The 19824-nt window shown below is 36.8% G+C and overlaps 1 protein-coding gene across 1 annotated transcript; it reads right to left on the bottom strand.

The window, feature by feature from the left end:
• Nucleotides 1–1694: 1694 nt before the first annotated feature.
• On the bottom strand, nt 1695–19401 carry LOC137399637 (centromere/kinetochore protein zw10 homolog). The gene is made up of 14 exons (XM_068085817.1): nt 19256–19401; nt 18421–18623; nt 17055–17285; nt 12139–12244; nt 10368–10593; nt 9535–9784; nt 9023–9225; nt 8678–8779; nt 5677–5855; nt 4425–4637; nt 4158–4292; nt 3707–3810; nt 2905–3093; nt 1695–2181 (listed from the first exon to the last, which is right to left on the bottom strand). Exons 1-14 carry the CDS (start codon nt 19290–19292, stop codon nt 2110–2112), a joined length of 2250 nt encoding a protein of 749 aa, XP_067941918.1. The 5' UTR covers nt 19293–19401; the 3' UTR covers nt 1695–2109.
• Nucleotides 19402–19824: the final 423 nt, after the last annotated feature.

Raw genomic sequence — 19824 nt, 5'->3', positions numbered from 1 at the left:
ACCATTGCTCTATCAGGTTGTATAAGACATCAATGTCACTAACGTGCTACCATTGCTCTATCAGGTTGTATATGACATCGATGTAACTAACATGCTACCATCGCTCTATCAGGTTGTATATGACATCAATGTAACTAACATGCTACCATTGCTCTATCAGGTTGTGTATGACATCGATGTAACTAACATGCTACCATTGCTCTATCAGGTTGTATATGACATCGATGTAACTAACATGCTACCATCGCTCTATCAGGTTGTATATGACATCGATGTAACTAACGTGCTACCATCGCTCTATCAGGTTGTATATGACATCGATGTAACTAACGTGCTACCATTGCTCTATCAGGTTGTATATGACATCGATGTAACTAACGTGCTACCATTGCTCTATCAGGTTGTATATGACATCGATGTAACTAACGTGCTACCATTGCTCTATCAGGTTGTGTATGACATCGATGTAACTAACATGCTACCATTGCTCTATCAGGTTGTATATGACATCGATGTAACTAACGTGCTACCATTGCTCTATCAGGTTGTATATGACATCGATGTAACTAACATGCTACCATTGCTCTATCAGGTTGTATATGACATCGATGTAACTAACATGCTACCATTGCTCTATCAGGTTGTATATGACATCGATGTAACTAGCATGCTACCATTGCTCTATCAGGTTGTATATGACATCGATGTAACTAACATGCTACCATTGCTCTATCAGGTTGTATATGACATCAATGTAACTAACATGCTACCATTGCTCTATCAGGTTGTGTATGACATCAATGTAACTAACATGCTACCATTGCTCTATCAGGTTGTATATGACATCGATGTAACTAACGTGCTACCATTGCTCTATCAGGTTGTATATGACATCGATGTAACTAACCTGCTACCATTGCTCTATCAGGTTGTATATGACATCGATGTAACTAACATCCTACCATAGCTCTATCAGGTTGTGTGTGACATCGATGTAACTAACCTGCTACCATTGCTCTATCAGGTTGTATATGACATCAATGTAACTAAATTGCTACCATCGCTCTATCAGGCGGTTGACTAATGTAACCAGCTACCAACTGGTGGTTGCTATAAAGTTGTCTTTAGATTCGATATGTATTTAGGTTGTTGACCAGTACCTTTAAGTAACCTACATATTTGTTATACCATGCGAATTCAGGCTACCATGTTGACTGATCTTAATCATGAACTAAAGTAAGCATTGAAGATGGTTTTGCCAGTGTGAGGCTCATATAAACGGTTGCTCTTTTCCATCACGATCAAACACTTAACAAGTGTTTTTCAGCCTAAAAAATGTTAAAGTTGAGAACCACCTGAGGCATGTTTCTTGTCTACATCCCCGGAAATTATTGCGAGTTCTAGTCGTATGTTGATAAGGTCTTATTACACACTTTAATGCATCGGACTTGTGGCGTCTTTTGAGATTTCAGAGACAAACTGCTTCTATGAATTTGCTCCCGCTGACATTTTAGTTACAGCATATTTTCATGAAAAAGTGAGAGTTCAGTTATCTATGGCTACCTTTGACAAGCTGTATTCACCATCGTCTCTATGACTTACAATCAACTAACCTAGTAGATAGTAGACAACTCCTCGAGTATAAAACAAGGCATTTGTAGTGTTCGTTTCATTTTGTACACGAATAAATGCGATTTCCACTTATCATGTTTTTATTTTTCAGCTTTCAATTCTACCCACAAAATCAACTACTTTTACCTCTGAGAGCAGAATCAGCTATTTGGAGGATGAAAGCTGTCCTCAGCACCTGAGCATTCACAAACCTTGACCTCTAACAAGCTCGCATTAAAAATATAAATAAATATGTTTGTGAGAATGTTGTGAGTTCTTGCAACAGTAATGGATGAAGCCACAATAAAATTAACTAAATATAAAAATAACAGTAACAAAAATCAACCTGATTAGCTGATACCATAAAAGTCATGCAGATATGAAGGGACTTGCGCGCCAGCGAATAATGGTAAATGCATTTCTCTGTATTATGCTAGAGAGCCAACAGTCAGTCATGCTGACAACATAATACACGACTGTCCTCGGTTTCATTAGACCTTAATAAATCTTAGATATGGCAGCGGCTCTCCTGTCTGTATTCTGGAACAGAGCTCTAATAAACGACTTCACCTGAAAGAATAAAAAAAGTAGCATTGTCTGCGCATTCCCAGAAGTTTCCTGCAGAGGTCAATGGACAAACATTAATGACTGACAGAAGCTTCCTGCAGAGGTCAATGGACAAACATTAATGACTGACAGAAGTCTCCTGTAGATGTCAACAGGTAAACTTTAAAGATGAACTTACACAACACTTTAGTAGATTCTATCAGAAAGTATTGGAATTTTTTTTATTATTTGCGATTATTTTTGATGTTTGAGATGATCTGACTGTCAGGACTTTTCAAGATTAAAATAGACAGAACTTTATCATGGTTAAGATGCTCAAGGAAAATAACATATGAAATGACATCACTAGTTGCTATGATTGCTATAGTTGATATCGGCTATCGTGTGCAAGTTGTAGTGTTACTCATCTCTATTCTGTTGGTCTCTTTGTAACTATAGACGTCATAATCACACTTTCACTTGATCCGAGCGTTTTAACTGTGATCAAATTGAGTCGATTTTAATCTTGAAACATCCTGACAGTTAGATCACCTCAAACATCAAAAACAATCGCAAATGATAGAAAAATGCTGAGACTTTCTGATAAAATATAATAAAATTTTCTTTAAGTTATTTAATGGCTGCCAGAAATTTCCGGCAGGGCAAATTTTAATGGCTGCTGATTGCACTCTATAAACCAGTGAAAAATAACAAGACAATGACCAGGCACTTTGATTGCTGTCTAACCTGTTCTGGTGTGAACTCGGCAGCAAGTGGACCCTTTCCATCAGCCCAGCGGTCAAGAACATCATGCAGTGACGAGGTGAGCACAATAGAGAGCTCATGCAGCCTGCTCCAGCCAGCTGTGTTTTTGTGTAGATAGCCCAAAGCCCCAGCTCTGTCTCCAGGGAATAGGTCCGGGGCAGCATCAAGTACCTAAGGTGGGAGACAGACTGTCTTAAGATACACTCGGCCTACCTCTACACTACCAGCTTTATAATATTAATGCAATTTATTATCACTTTCATCTTAATGTTGACTGAAATAGTTCAGTCTCAAGCAGCCACCTGACACGGACTTGAAAAAACCAATGACAGGTCCAAATAAGCCTACACATGCCGAGATACATGCTGACAAGACTAAGAGAAATTTTTTTGGACTTGTACGGATATTCATTTAGCAATCAATGCCAATTCTGTTATTTTAAAGTTGTCTTTTCTTTATAAATAGACAAATTCTGTTATTTCAAAGTTGTCTTTTCTTTATAAATAGACAAATCCTTATGGAGAGCATTGCGCTGCTCGTTTGGAATGACACTGTCAAAGGTCACCAGTGTTTACAGCTTTTACCACAGTAAGTCAATTCCACAAGATGAGTAAGAATACTTCTTCAAATACAAAACTATTTGGATTGTCATTTGCAACCTGTCAATGTTTGGTGCGTGTAACTAGGGCTTTATATGAAATGAGTAAAAATGGTTACGGCAGGTGGAACTCAGACAGCCACACGAGCTACACCGGGCCCTGCTAGGCTAGCAATGCACAAGTACCTGTTTGATGAGGTAGTCTAATTTAGTAGTGTCATTCGCAGACATGTCCTCCAATGCCTGAATGCTAATTGTCATTTCCTTGACGACACATCCCAACAGGTGCCCTGCATAAGGATAAAATATGCCTTATCAGCAAGTCTATATGGGGTAATGCTCTGCATAGCAGTACCTTTTTAAAGTTGAGAGAAATGAAGTCAGTCTTTGTAATTTTGTATCTTATAAGAACAATCACGAAAGAGCCATAGTCACACATGAGCTGATGCAGCTTGTAGTCTTCTGAAATCCTCTGGTCATACAAGCGAATAAAATGACTTGCAATACATAGATTGGAGACAATGTCTCATCGTACTTAATACTGCTGTCAGGTAAAATAATGTTGACCACAAAGGACAAAGAAAACCTCCAAACATGAGGGTGCCATACAAAAGACATGTAGGAGAAGGTAACTGACCAATGGCTTTGCAGTAATTGCTGAGAGGCAACACGTCAACCCAAACCTTCTTAAGATGAGACAGCTGATGGAGACACTGTCGGACTGACTGACTGGCTGCCCCAAACCTCTCTTCCACCTCCACACTCTTAAACCCTACAACAAGATAGTCTGTAGATCAGTGAGAACTAACCGAGTGCTGTTTATAAGGAATAGACTCAGAAAATAAGACCAGCGCAAAGTATGATGCAAAGCTACCATCAGAAGACATCAAGGTACAAAACTTACCTTCAGCACCCTTCAAACAATCCAACAAGTTAAGCTTTTGACTGTGCAACTGGTCGAGGAATGATTGAGTGCCGAGCGCTCTCAGTAAAGAAACCAAATCGACGAAGGTCACACCACTACCATCATTCATAACCTTCGTAAGTCGCGCCTTATACTGACTGGCCAATAAGATGAGCTGGTGTGACAGGAACATACAGTTGTTGTAATAGAGGGCTGCAAAGGAATAGAAGAGGTGAAACAGTTTCACGAAGCGCAAGGGTTGAAACTAATGAGAAAACTGCACTCTTATATTTCATCAACAAATGGTTTTACAGTAGACACTCCTATAATATAAACTTTCTCTTACGAACATTCCAGTGTACGTAAAGAATTTATGCGGTTTTTCATCGCATTGTGTAAAAAATTCCATATAATTTAAACGTGAAGTCGATGCAAATTCTCAAATTCGATTTGAATAACGAGTGCCATAGTTAGCCGGAAAATTAGCGTTTTCAATCTGGCGACACTTGGGACAGAAAAAGGCGTATATGGGTCTCAGGGGCATTTATTATATACACTAGTACCCTGGTAGTCTGGTGAGCCGTGAGAGATCGTCAGAAGCATCGTCAGAAGCATCGTCAGAATAAAGCACATAGAATAAGTAGCTACACAATTATTCAGAAATACATAAAGGCGGTCGATTGAGTATCTACCAATCTGAATGTCATGAGTTCTAAGTTCCTTTGAAAGCAATATTTTATTCAAACCTCTAATCCCAGCTTCAGACAAACAGACAGACGCCGTTCTTGTTATAGTAAAGATATATTTTACATTGTTTTAGGCATACACTTTTCTTCCTTGACATATATCTTGCTGCGGAGAGAAAAAAAGATTTAAATTGACATTGAAGGTATCCGCTCACCTTTTAACTTAACGTAAAATTACAGTTATCATGGACCCTAAACTGAAGGAAAGTGACAAGAAAATGAGAGAAGTTGTTGATACAAATTAATAGCACCACAGTTACTGTACACTCATTAAATTAAAAACTTAAATTAAATTTTTCCATTTTGATGCACCAAAGATGTGTTTGGGACGATCTTGGAACAGACTAGGCTATTTACATGTATTTTACTGTTCGTATAACGTAAAATTCCTAAAATGTAAACATCCTTGGAACAGATTACATATTTACATTGCAGGAGCGTCTACTGTATGCTGACTGCTGACCGGCAGGACAAGAAGAATAAATGATAAAGGAATCATAGCCCACCCGTCATCTGAGGTAAAGATTCAATGCCATCATGATGGAAGTCTGGGACGACGCTTGTGTATAACTCAAACATGCTACGAACAGCGTAGACTATCTGAGAGCAACAGGCAGCGTTACTTGAGCCGCAGGCCTCTTCCAACATGCTGTGTGCCAGTTTCATCAAGTCCACGGTCGTCTCACTGCACCAGCAAACATAACCACTGCACCAGCATATACGCTTGCCCAAAAGCAAACCTAATGAGACGCAAGCTATCTTTCAGAGTCATATACATGTATGTGTAGTCTATGTATATGCAAGGTTTAATCTAAATGTAAATTCATTAGCTATTTATGTTGACAGACGCGAAGCTTTTTTAAAATGATAATATGTCTGCCACTAAACATCCAACTTTACGGCTTAGGCGGCGGTGACCCTGTGATGCGCACATCGCTTCACCCCATGAGCACTTTTTTCTGGAATAGTTGAACATAGGCACAACTTTCCTGAATATCCTATGTGTTATATTCACAATCATGAAGTAGTCTCTAGACATATTTGAGAATAATTCAAGCTAGTTTACTTTCACCCGAGAGTAGACAGTTCACTAGACATCTGGTTAACAGATATATTTGTGTATAACTAGAAGCCTTGTATCACATCTGCCACACAGAAATGCTCACTGCTGGTAATAACTACAGTAAAACAAGTTTAAATATATCTTAAATCCTACAGAAATTACAGGAGAGTTTCGAGTTATTATATGTCAGAAAAAATCGACACAATGAAATTTGAAGCGTTTATATTGACAAAAAGAGCTGATAAAATCATTGCTGGTTGCTGGAAGTTGGTTAACAAAAACACTGTAGGAAATCATTCCGTAACATTGAGGAGTTATGTTCTCATACACACGGAAGATAGTGGGGTCTATTGCTGACTGCTTAGACTATACCCACTACCATGACCTTAGACTATGCCTAGGGCTACAGTAGATGATTAAATTATTGCGTGTCGAGGTTGTTACACCTGGCATGTCTTTTATAATCATTAACTCACTCCCAAATAGCATTACATTTCCATTATGCAGGGATAGTGGGTGTGGCTTTTGTGACATAATAGACACATCTGTGAGCGGTATTGTACCCAGCTATGTTTTTAATGACAGAGAGTATATATAGAGAGAGAGAATATTTGTGACATCTACATAAACATCAATTTATCACAACCTCATTGATTCCTTCGTTTATTGAGACTCTTTGTTTAAACTGTTTTCCTATCAAAAGGGAAATTCAAATTCAAAATTTCGGTAGCTACTTATAAAGTTTTTAAAATGTATTGTAAATTGGCAAATATTATACAACTCTGCCAAAGAACAGCCATTCAATTTTGTCAGCATTCCCATCGGTTCAACTGTACAAGAAACCTTACCCAGTCTCAATTACCACAAATGACAGAGTCTGTCAAGCCATAGTACACATAATTGATATATTTGTAAAACCTCTATATTGTAAAACCTCTATGGGAGAAGGATTGCGGAATAGAGGGCCACCCTTTAATTGAACGCTACCTCCATTTGACCGCCACTTTGACATTCTTTGATCTTTATAAACCCATGATACAAGCCAACATATCAATGAGTGCATTGAGTCTTTATGCAACCTTGTTAAATATAGTTATAATATAGAAACATTTTTCAAATTAAGAGCGACATGAAAATTGAAAGCTACAACAAATTGCAAAGCAGGAAACAGGCTATAATATCATCGCAAGTTAATTGCAAGCAATAAATACCAACTGGTAAAAATATTTCTCGGTTTCTAAATGCATCTTTATTCAGATATCTCTGACAAGTTGGAAGGTAAGTTAGCAGATTTATTGCATCCAAAAGGGTTAATGTCGCTTTGCCGAAAAGAGATTGCAAAATATGTGCAACATTCGCTTCGCCCGTAAATGGGCTAAATGTATCTTCCCACAATTCTGACGCAATTCCCAAAAAACAATGACAGCCTCTATTTAAATGCCAGCTCTATTTGACCGCCACAGAGGAAAAGTTAAAAAAAAGAGCCCCATAGCTTTCAATTGGAGGTTTTACAGTAAGCACAATAAAAGCTTAAAGGTTGACTTGCAACAAAATTCACATTACAGTTATTTGATATGAAAAGATTCACCATGTCTTACTCTGTTGTGTTGTAGGTGCCAAATATGTGGAAAAGTGATTACAAGCTCTTAAAAGCTCAAAAACGAACAGAAAATCGCAGCCACAGGAGACCGCCGTAGTTTGGATTCCCTTTCCAAAACGGCTCAAATGTGATGTAGTTGTGAGAGATGGTTTCTGTTTACACTTTCATGCAACCTTATTCGTCGAAATATTTTCACAAATATACTTCACGCATTCAATATAACTATGTCTATTGATCTTACGCGTCTGTTTTATCGTCATCGTAATGCTGTCACTTTTAGCACTGATATCTTATAACTTATCGTAAAAAATCGTTAAACTTTTTAACCTTACCTCGAATGAGTACATATTCTTGTCTAATAATCATGACGAGCCTGTTGGTCGCCTGTGATAATCGAAAAGTGCTGCAAAAATTATTTGCGAAGTATTGGGTCACATGATCAGATTACAACTTGACGATTGAATAATGCCGAAACAAAACTGTAAAGTAGCGGGCATCTATATTTGATACGGGGTCTTCGGTAAAACCGGAAATGTTTGTCATAAACTAGTACTACGATAAGTTTTATATTGAGCTTTGTATTGGCCTTTCAATTCACGTGAGAACATACGTGACAAGACGATAACCAAATATCGTGGTTACGTCATCGAAATAAAGAGATTCCAATCTACGGCAGCTTTTCGTTTTTGAGCTATTAAGAGCTTGTAATCACATTTCCACATATTTGGCACTTACAGCACAACAGAGTAAGCCATGGTGAATCTTTTGATACCAAATAACTGTAATGCGAATTTTGTTGCAAGTCAACCTTTAATTGAAGGTGATTCTGGAAGGTCATTCTCACCTGATTGCGCAGGAAGGAAACTTGAGGGTGTTTTCACTGAGCTTAGCCATCCGTGACTGTAAGTTGGAGTTGGTATCTCCACTCCCCTCTGATGTCTCGGCCCTTAAACCAAAACTTACGTTACAACTTACATGGAGTCTTGGGAATCTAGTCCAGAAGTACGAAGGATTGTCGGCACTCAGGCCATAGGTGAGAGGAGCCGTGGGCACTAAGTCCGCAATACAAGCCAAGTGAATATCGTATTTCCTATATCAACGGCTATAGACAGACAGTGAATAATACACATAAATGAAGTCACATGCAAAGCAAATGTTAAGGAGCAGGCAAATAAGAAGGCAAACGCACTTGGCCACAAAGGAAGACCAATTAGCGCAGTCATCTCCAGGCTCAAGTTGGATAGTTTTATACAGATCAGCTTTCATGAGTTGTCGTGCTTCAGAGAGGATCTGCTGGCATTTCTTGTTTGCGAAGAGCACATCCAGGTTGCTCATGTATGATATCATGGACTCTGACTCCGTAGTCAAAAATCCAACTTTTGCAAAAAAAACCTGTAAAGAAATGAAATATCTTCACATTATTATTCGATAGAACACTGCTTGGTAAACAAAAGAGATTAAACAGTGCAAACCACAAAACTTCAAAGCATTCTTTTAAATATTACAATAAAAATTTACTATTTTTAAGGGCATTTTTATGACTAGCTCTCAATGACTAGCTGTATTCGCGAATATGTTATTTCAAACGTTTGAAAGCAGCAAGTAGCAAAAACTTAGTGACAAGAACTATGATTGGTTGATGTCTACTACTTTCCGGAACAAGAGATGAAAAAAATGCTATAATGGAACTTGACAACTCACTTGTAGTTTTTCTGTAGAGCCCGCAACGTCTCTGTATTTATTAAGATCTGACTGACTAGTTGGTACAGACGGAGAGAGACATCCCTTAATCACAATGTCTATTGGACGAGAGCCACACACCGAACTCAACTCTGACATTAAAGAAGTGTTTGCGTCATTAATGTTGAAAGTTGCTTGGAGACAACCAGCCAGAGACTTGATGAGGTTGTAGAGTGACTTGAAGACGACAGACGGAGCCGATGGGGACACACTGGAATAGAAGGATGCTCAACCCAATAAGTAGAGCATGAAGGAAATAATCCTTTTCGTAAGCCAAAATTTCACACAATATCAGAGAGAGGCAGCCCTAGCTGTCGTAATCTTCAATAAACGTAAGTCAGGTTGTCTACTAGAAGACAAAGAACTATATAGCAATGTCTGAACTGTTCTACATGCATGTCTATGAAATGATAAGTCTGTAGGTCTCTTGTCCCTCATGTCGAATAGACTTCCAAACGGCTGAGTAGAATTATTTGAAAACTGGCATGTAGACAGACTACTGACTTCTCACTAAAGATTTTAGAAATGTTTTCCAACACCATTCTTTAAGATGCGATATATATTTATTTAACCGAGGGAAACAAATTCTGGTGAGATGATCAAACCGGGTTCAGTGCCCTGATGTCAGATTACCTGATGTTGCCAACAAGTACTCTGGCTAGTAAATATGTATGTGAAAGAAATCTGGGTGTTGAGTTCTTTTGAAAAAAAAACAGCCTCGACCAGAAAAGACACTCAAGGGCACACTTTTCTTGCTTGCATTTGGTCAGCGACTTTATCAGCGATCTACACACCTTTTAGTAGTCCTCGTAACAGTCAAGCACATGCTGACATCTGTCAGTTCCTCGGTGACACTGGTCTTTGGATGGTTGACTATCCAGTCAAAGCAGAGAGTAATAGCTTCAGCTAGTGGCTTGAGCCGCAACTTCAAGAGACCCTCCGAATGTAGAGTTTTATACAGACCTACCAGGCGGTCTGATGACTTACTCTTGTTTATAGTGAAGGTCACAATATTATCTTCTGCAATAGCAATGCGTGACAACTCTATACCCATAGCTCCCACTTAATGTAACATTTCAGACTATTGATAAGACGGTGGCAGTGATAAAAATGGAAGTTGAGATCTGCAAATGCAACATAAGCAAAGCTGGTAAGCTTGTCTTAATTCCATGTTCTAAAAGATTTTTCATCTGTCATCGACCTGTGTTACTGTTACTAGTAAAGGTGGAACGAGACAGGTTTTCTAAGTTCGAGACGAGACTCGAGACACTGTCTTGTAAAAACTCGAGACACGAGACAGTAAAATAATGAGCATTTGGTGATGATTTCCCTACACAAGGACTAGCGTACTTGATATATAAAATTGATAAACCTCTTTTTAAATTGAATTTTCACCTGGTGTAAACGATTTAAACGCAACATTTTAATAGCGATATGCATGGAGTTTTTGTAAACAAAAGTAACACAAACGGCTTAAATAGCGAAGTTATATATTTTTAAGAATTTTGAGCTTGATTGATAACAATTATTTTATACATATTACTTTGTACATGTATATTTTTATCATCTATTGAATAGGTCTTACTTTTTAATGTAATAAAATGTGTAATGAGACCGATAGCCATCGACCTACAAAGAAGTACCGCAACTAAAAGAACACACGATAACACTTTCATTCTTATTGTTTCATTTATGTTAAGTTTTGTTTGTGTATTAACTGTAGTATGTGAATTGTATTTAAATTGTACTCATGAAATTATATGAATTACTGTATATATTCTTATATTGAACTAACAAAAATGTTATTGTTACCCGAACACGGACTATGGTTGACACGGCCTTTAGCTCATTTCGCCGTGTCCGGGCAAGTTTTACTCGCAATTGGTAGTATATAAAAAAGGCCCGAATTTTATGAAGGGCAGTTGGTGTTTGGACACGATACGATAGAATACAGACATCTTACCCACAACAGTCTTATTTATTAAATCGGATTATCCAGAGGGTAATTGGATACGACCCGGTATCTGTTTTAAGGACACCGAACCGGACTACACAATATTAACAGGGCCGTTGTTCGGACGACATGATTAGACTTGGTGACCAACATAATCAATAACGACAAGTAGTAACGGAGTGGGTATAACTTTAAAGGCAGTTGCCTGCAGTACATTACAATATATGGAGTTGTTGTTACCGCGAGAAGCCATGGTTTAACAGCCGTGCGCAGGCGCTTTAGTTCTATTTCCTGTCTCGAGTTTGGCAATAGTTAGGTCGAGACGAGACCGATCGATACTCAAGATGTCTCGTGTCTTGATCCATCTCTAGTTACTAGGCGTGACAAACGACTATAAAATATTTCACGAGGAAATTACTTTCGATTTAAGGAAAGTTGTCCGCCAATAACCATTTTACTAAAATGCTTAGAATTGGCCGCAGAACACCTCCTTTAATAAAAACTTTTCATTTGTTAAGTGCCTCAGATCACAGGTTCAACCACCTTTTCAATTTCGCTGAATTAAACTCATTGCGTTACTTTGTTATTTCAAACTTGGCACTTGTACCAACCTTCTGAGCTAGAATTTGGTTTGCTGACTCGCATAAAACTGATCCAATCATCTGTCATGGCTTGCCGTAATGTTTCGGCTAGCAAGGTCTGTTCAACTCGCAGAGCCTGCAGACACAACGACTCTCAGATTAAGAATATCTTCATGCAAACACAAAACAAACAGACAAATCACTGCTCAGTTGTGCAATAAAGCGAGTATTTATGCACACAGCATTGGCCACTTCTTTAGTAATACTGGCTATCCATGAAGTTTATTACATGAAAAACTGTCTTCATGCGCATGCAAAAACTTTTAATGCATGCTTTAAAAACACATATTTTGTCAGCCGTTGTAAAAACAACGCAGGCTGCCATTTTTTGTGACTGATCTTTTCACTAAAAGTTTATAGGTTGGTCAAAGTCGCCCGGCAGCCGGACACATCTCCCAAGCTAAAGAACAACCTTGTTTTATACTACTGCACAGTTTAAAAGAACTTACAGACATATACTAAGCAGCATATTATTTATTATTATTATTAGTTAATTATAGTAGAATAATAAACAGGTGGCAGGTATACTTGAGCTAACCACACATGTGCATACTGGTGGTATACAGAGGTCTCAAACTTATTGCCGCAATAGGAACAAGCACTGGCTGTGAAAGGTGAAAAAGCATGACATAGAGTCGAATTCACATTTTGTACATGTCTATATATATATTTATCAAAGCATGTATGAGTGTCTCTCCAGCGATAGATCTTAAAATCTCGATATTAAAATTCTGTTTTCTGATGGATTTGAACTCACGACGAATGCATCGACAAGGTTCTTATTCGCACGCTCTACCACTGACCCAGCACAAAATAGTACAGTTATGATATCATATACCACATATATCTTGCGCGTGCCAATTATTTTAGCCTCGCGTTACGATGCCCTTTATCAGAAATGTTTTGGGACCCTAGTATATGCATCGCGATGCTTCTTCGTCTTTTTTCATTAAAGCTAATAATTTATCTCAACCCTCGAATTTGGCGATTTTTGTATTGATTATATACGTAACCAAAATATATACGTTGCATCGATATTTTGTAGTTTACATATAGGCTATTTATTTTACATCTACGTTTAGTTTGCCACAAATTTATTCAAGCTGCTCAGAAGACTTTTTTCCCAGCCACATTATGTTTTTTGGATTCTGACTTGGTACCTTGCGCTCCACAATCATTAAGCCTTCCACTGCCTATTCTATGTTCCCAAACATGTTAGCAAACATTACTGTGCAAAAAAGTCATTGTATCTACACTTTGTGCCTTGCTAAAGCTACGTGAAGCTACGATCGCTACGAATCAAAAACGATCGTCTACAATGTACCTTAGTCTTACAAAACTATTACTTTTACCACTATCAGAGACAGCGCTGCTACTTTAATTATCTGTGTAATCACAAAAATCTAAATCTGAATTGGCTAAATTTCATCAACATAAGTAATTATCTTCTTTCTAACTAGGGAGGCACTTACAAAACTTACACAAAAAATGTTCGTTTTTAAGTTGGAAATTCTCAAACGAAAATTGCTTCGTTATTTTAGGCTGATTTTCCCATGACCAAACGAGCGGGAGCGAAGTTCGAGAGTTTTTATGATAAATGCATGTGCACACAACTTACGAAAATTATTCATTATTAACGGCGCAAACCCTTGTTTCAAAATCTCATCAACAAATTTAACCATCGTTTTGTAGAGTCGTTAAAGTATAATAACGATACAAAACACATATAAGGCTATTTAAATATGTTACCAAGTCTTTGTAAATTATCGACATATTCCTAAACCTTACCCATCTGATCGGATTATACACAAATAGACAAATTAATTTGGCCGAAATTCGTCACAAAACGCTTGACAAGCTTGGTTTAATAAAAGTTAAGACCGGCAAACGAAACGCCGAGCGACAGAGAAGAGAACTATTAAGTCATGCGCATTTCACGAAAAAATAATGTGCGCATTTCACCAGTCTATAGCATTGTCGAATTGCCGAAGGTTTCTGTAATTAACGTAGAAGTACAGAAATCGTTTCTTTTTTGCCGATTTCAAAGTAACTGACATTTTGGAAACTTTTGAGTACTTTAGTATTCTAACTGATGTCCAAAGCAGTGAAAGTAAAGGAAATGACGATGATATTTTTTTCTTCCGGTTCTTATGAGATTATTACAATATTTAATTATAAATTTAGATGACTATTGAAGTGTAATAGTCACGGTAACAACATCGATGATGGGTAATATGTTATTCTAATAATATCAGTGCATTTAACTTCTAATATTGGCCAATATTGCATTTCTCCTATTGCAGGGGGAGAGATATAAACATATAATATTTTCCTTTCATTATTGCTGTTTGTCATGACCAAACACTTTTTGAATAGATTTTCTAAAAGTCTATATAAATATCACAACTTCTCGATATTGTTAGCTATGACATTTTGAAATGTAAACGAAATGGTGCATTGGTTTTCTATTATTACTATATTAATAATATTGGTTATTCTAATAATATCAGTGCATTCTACTTCTAATATTGGCCAATATTGCATTTCTCCTATAGCAGGGAGAAAAATATAAACATAATCTTTTCCTTTCATTATTGCTGTTTATTGTATATAATAACACCCACACCCATTACATTACAGCTACCATTGCAGTTATCCTATTGCGCTGCAGTGCCATTTGACTGCTAATATTGAATTTCTTAACCATCAGTACCCTTTCTTTTTTTCCAATATCACTTTGGTCGTGGGCTGTATGACAGTGGAATTTCTAGTATAGAAAATTTTTTTGTAAACTACTGTCAATACCATGAAAGTCCTAAAGATCGTGGGTCATGTTTTCAACAAATAATAAAATTAAGCTACTACGCAATTGCTGGGAAATTCGCTAAAATGCACATACCATTAGGGTCAACCATAGATTTCATCGTGTTTGAAGTTTAAACATTATTCATTCATTTTCCTATCACTGTTGTTATTATTACTTAGTTTCCAATCTTTATTATCAATATTAATTTTTCATTCAACTATTTTGGCAGACATTGTTCTATTAAAATTTCAACTACAAAATACTACCATATTCTGTCATATTTTTTGTTTAATCTGTTAAATACATGTATTCTCAGAAGTTTCATTGAAGTAAGCATTGTCTAATGCTTCCAAAGAAAAGAACCTGTCCTGCACAAAATCATTTCCTCAGGGTATGAAGTTTGAAAGTTATAGTTGTTTGACCAAGCTTTAAAACCTTTATGGTTTTTTTATTTTTGTCTTAATTTATTTCAACAGCACAAAACACTTTTCATGATATGTAGTTTGAAAGTTAGAATGGAAAATGTTGTTATATGTTAAATACAAATCAATTTTCTGTCCAAAGACTTTTTTATTACCCGGGCAACGCCGGGTAGCACAGCTAGTCTATATATATATAAACCTCAATGTTTGTCTGTCTGTTATTCATCTGTCCAGTTATAGAGAACGTTTTCGCAACGAAAAATCACCTTTGTACAGGATTGATTTCGCGACATTTTAATTGCAAGTTTACAAACAAGTGCGCATAACCACAAGACTAAGCCATTCTTATCATTCACATCGCTCTAACCATATACTGTATATCCTTTTCGCAATTGCACACACTAAATGTGCACTTATTATTATTAATTAATATTACCCTTTGTGTTTGGTATTTTTGGAAATTTTTAAAAGCAAATTTGTTTCACCATTATATCCTATTTTTTTAATTTGTAATTTTCAAAAGTGCCGTTTTAATTTCAAATGTCCCGTTACACTTACATTTCTGGCTTCGATAAATATGCAAAAGCTAAAATCTTTTCATGTGAACAATTGTATTGTCTGGAGTAAGAATTGCTTCTACATTCTCTCTCCGTTCAGTAAGACAAAGAAGGTCTGATATCCCATTTTTGAGTTTGTACCAGTATCGAGAGGTACCAACGTCATCCATCAAAACTTTGAATACAACGAGCTTCTGCTGCAACAGTAACCTTTTTTATACACACATTTCCATCTACTCATTGTTTATTTTTTCTCTTAATTTATTTGAACTGCACAGAAAACACTTTTCTCATGATGTGAAGTTTAAAAGTTAGAATGGTAAATGTATATGCTGATTAAAAATAGGTTTTCTGCAGACTTTTTTATTACCCGGGCAACGCCAGTCATTCAGCTAGCCATGGATTAAACATAGTTTCTATGTTTTGTGTCAGTTTGAGTAAAAACAAAAGTATTCTATAAACAAATTTAAATTTAATTTAAATAAATTTAATCCGCTGTTAAGTCTGTGAACTGTTGCTTTACCTGTAAGCAACAGTTCACATACGAGTTGTTTATCTCTTTGATGTTAAAGAAAGTGCTGACCAATGTAGCAATTGGAATGGTTCTTGTGAATTACCTTTCCTTTTCTAGCATTTGATTAACAAAGAACTAGCTCAGTTAGTTGGTCAAACTAGACGAACTAGTTGGTCAAACTCAGCAACATTGGTTTTCCAAATCTAGTTGTTTATCTCAAAGGCCTGTAAACAAATAATGAAGTTTTTTATTTGTTTGAATAATTGTTGAATTTATGTTGGCCATAAAACATAGAATAAACATAATAACTGAAATCATGGACCATAAACCGAATGAAAGAGACAAAAAAAGAGAAAATTTGTCAAAACAAACCAATAATACTACAGCTACCGTACAATCATTAAATTATAAAGTTAAGTTTAGTTTTCCTTCTTAAAGTGCTAAAGGGATGCGATTAAGCAATTTACATGTATAATGTGAAATGGCTATAACGTACACGTTCTCGGAACGAATTATTGATGTAAGAGCTTCTACTAAATGTCAAGAAATAAGTTTTTAAGTAACGCAGCAAGATTAGACTAAAATACCTTAACGATAGTGAGGCCAGGTGGACCATGATCTAGACGATCCAAACAGTCCTTCATCTTGCTGAGAGAAGAACTTGACTCACAGTAGTCTTTCTGCGCCAGCTGCTCCTGCATGAGCTGCTGCAGCTTGTGGGCCTCCAGAAGCAACTCAAGAACATGTAATGTCTCTGTCACTTTGTCTAGCTCCGCAGTAGCCCCGGCGTATCCTGCGGGCTGCCTTTTTGCTTCCAACTGTCAATACAAGCCTTAACTGTATAAGATGTCTACATAAGACATCACAGAATGAAAGTTGTGCACCAACTAATCTGGTGAATAAAAACAAAAAGATAAATTTCCTTATGAGCAGCCTGTGCGTGCATTTAGAATTGGGATGACACTAACTATTATATATGTATATCTGAGAGGAGACATGTCAGGAGACTCTATATCACGCGTGAGTTGGAACTGATGCAAATAAGATCTAGTACCGCGGAAGGCGGTGACATAAAATGCTGACAAATTTGTTAAAAGCCAGAACACATTTTATTTGCAGCTGTACAGCCTCTACAAATAACTGAGGCTTCTTAAGATGCCGATAAGGCCAATATTTCCCATGTGGTGTGACAGCAGCAAAGTACAGGTATTTTTTAACGCAGTTACAGGTCAGACAACTTCACATTAATGAAGAGTAATTTCCTCATATAACAATCAATAATCATTCAGCATGCTTCCCCAACATCAGTAACACAGGTCAATGACAAATGCGAAGCTTTGCTGTTGCAGTTATGTAGTTGTCTACTTGCATTACTAAAAATAAGTAATGCTTTGGGCACGTATTATTATCAGCTATTTTTCGCTGAGAGGCTTTGAAGGGATTATTTTAAATAGCTTAATATATGTCATAAAAACAAATCTTATCATTAATAGACATAGGAATGGGTTGTCACTCTGCTTAGTTATTGGACTGTTCGGCTAAAGAATCACGTCTATTGTGTGTCCCTGTTTATCAATACGAGCAATAACATATCAAACGTCAAAAAAGTTTAACAATGGAATGTTCGTTTTGTTTGTATTAAACTTATTTAGATAATACAAAAACAGTACACCCGAAGCCCCATAATTTTAACTGCAATAAATGTATGAAAACAGCCAAATTTTTCATCCTTTTCACTATATACAGAGATATGAAGTGTTGTTTACTTAGCAAATGAAATGCATAGTTGTGAGCATTTCTCCAGTACATGTGCATCACCCAAACAGCAGATTAAGAGAGACAACTCTACATTAAAACCAATTTAGACATAAAATCAAGGAAGGAGAAGTTATTACTGCATAAAGTTCTGTCATATACTCTGTCAAACCTCATGTCACACCTGTAAAAGATTACCTGACTCTGGATGAGCTGAGAGGTGGAGCGCATGCTGGTATGTAACTGTTCATGGCGTTTAAATAGGGAGCTAGTTTTATCTAGCCAAGCATCAAAGTCCTCGTATTTACTCTTCAAAAAGGTCATGACATCTAGCCTCAACTCATCGCTCTGTGTCGAGAGCTGATCCAAATTGGCTGTACATCTCTCGCCTCCATCCAAGCCTGTAATTTTAGCAATATATATCTGAATGCCATCGCACTTGTACATGCTAGCTTTCATCGACTCCATAATGAAATAAGACTATATCGCATAGGAGAAGTATTTGTATAATGGAAATAGAAGCGCGAAAAATGATATATTATGAGTGAACGTCAATGACCTTAGCTACCTAAGTTTAGAAACACACTTGGGAGATCACAGAGGTGAAAATCAAACAGTTATAAATGCTCTACATAGAACTATAAAAAAACCTTTACAATTACAAATTAAGTCAAATATCATGCATATTTCACCGAATGAAGCGCAATGTGAACAGTAACTGGTCTTTTTTTTTAAACTTAGAAAACCATCTCTATTCCAAAGATTTACAATGAGAATATTTAATGAGCTAAGATGGAATGAAGGTAAGACCTCAGGATGCAGCTAATTCCATACATACAAGCCTACTGTGAGACATGTTTCATGTTCACATAGAGTATGCTAGAAAACTAGTTTTATGAGCAAACTTTGTTACTCGAGGGCAGCTTAAATACAAACCAATAAAATCAGCTCAACAGCTTAAACCTTAATAATCAGTTTTCAACGATATAACAAGTCATTAATTATTTGTTACAATGGTAGCTAAATTGCTTACCGGCTGCAGACAGCGTCTCTGCGATGGTGGAGGTCATCTGTAAAAATATCAAAGGAAAGTACTTTTATGTGCCTTAAATAAATTGGTGTACACTTTTGTATGCCTTAGTTAAAAGTTTACTTGCAACAAAATTCATATTACAGTTATTTGGTATCAAAAGGTTCCCATGTCTTACTCTGCTGTGTTGTAGGTGCAAAGTATGTGGAAACTTGGTTAAAAGTTCTTAAAATCTCAAAAATGAACAGTTAATCGCAGCCATCACGAGAACGCCGTATTTTGGAATCCCTTTCCAAAACGACTCAAATGGGACGTAGTTGAACACGATGGCTTCTGTTTACATTTTCATGCAACCTCATTCGTCAAAATATTTTCACAAATAAACTTCATGCATTCAATAAAATCATGTCTATTGTCCTTACACGTCTATTTCATCATCATTGTAATGCTGTCACTTTGAACACTGATATTTCAAAACCTACCATTAAAATTCGTTTAATTTTTCAACTTTAGCTCTAGGAGGTGCATATCATCCTCTGATAAATATGAAGAGCCTGCTGGGTCACCTGTGA

The sequence above is a fragment of the Watersipora subatra genome, chromosome 7 (assembly GCF_963576615.1).
Source record: "Watersipora subatra chromosome 7, tzWatSuba1.1, whole genome shotgun sequence".
Lineage (NCBI taxonomy): Eukaryota > Metazoa > Bryozoa > Gymnolaemata > Cheilostomatida > Watersiporidae > Watersipora > Watersipora subatra.
The sequence above is the reverse complement of the archived record's forward strand: the minus strand, read 5'-3'. Positions and strand labels throughout refer to the sequence as shown.

Excerpts from the sequence above, each read along its gene's own strand:
- LOC137399637 (XM_068085817.1), bottom strand. The coding sequence starts at position 19,292 with ATGACCTCCACCATCGCAGAGACGCTGTCTGCAGCCG. Across the intron at positions 12,245-17,054 it reads CTGGCCTCACTATCGTTAAG|GCTCTGCGAGTTGAACAGAC; the intron begins GTATTTTAGTCT and ends TTGTGTCTGCAG. Across the intron at positions 3,094-3,706 it reads TAGACTACCTCATCAAACAG|GTACTTGATGCTGCCCCGGA; the intron begins GTACTTGTGCAT and ends CTCCCACCTTAG.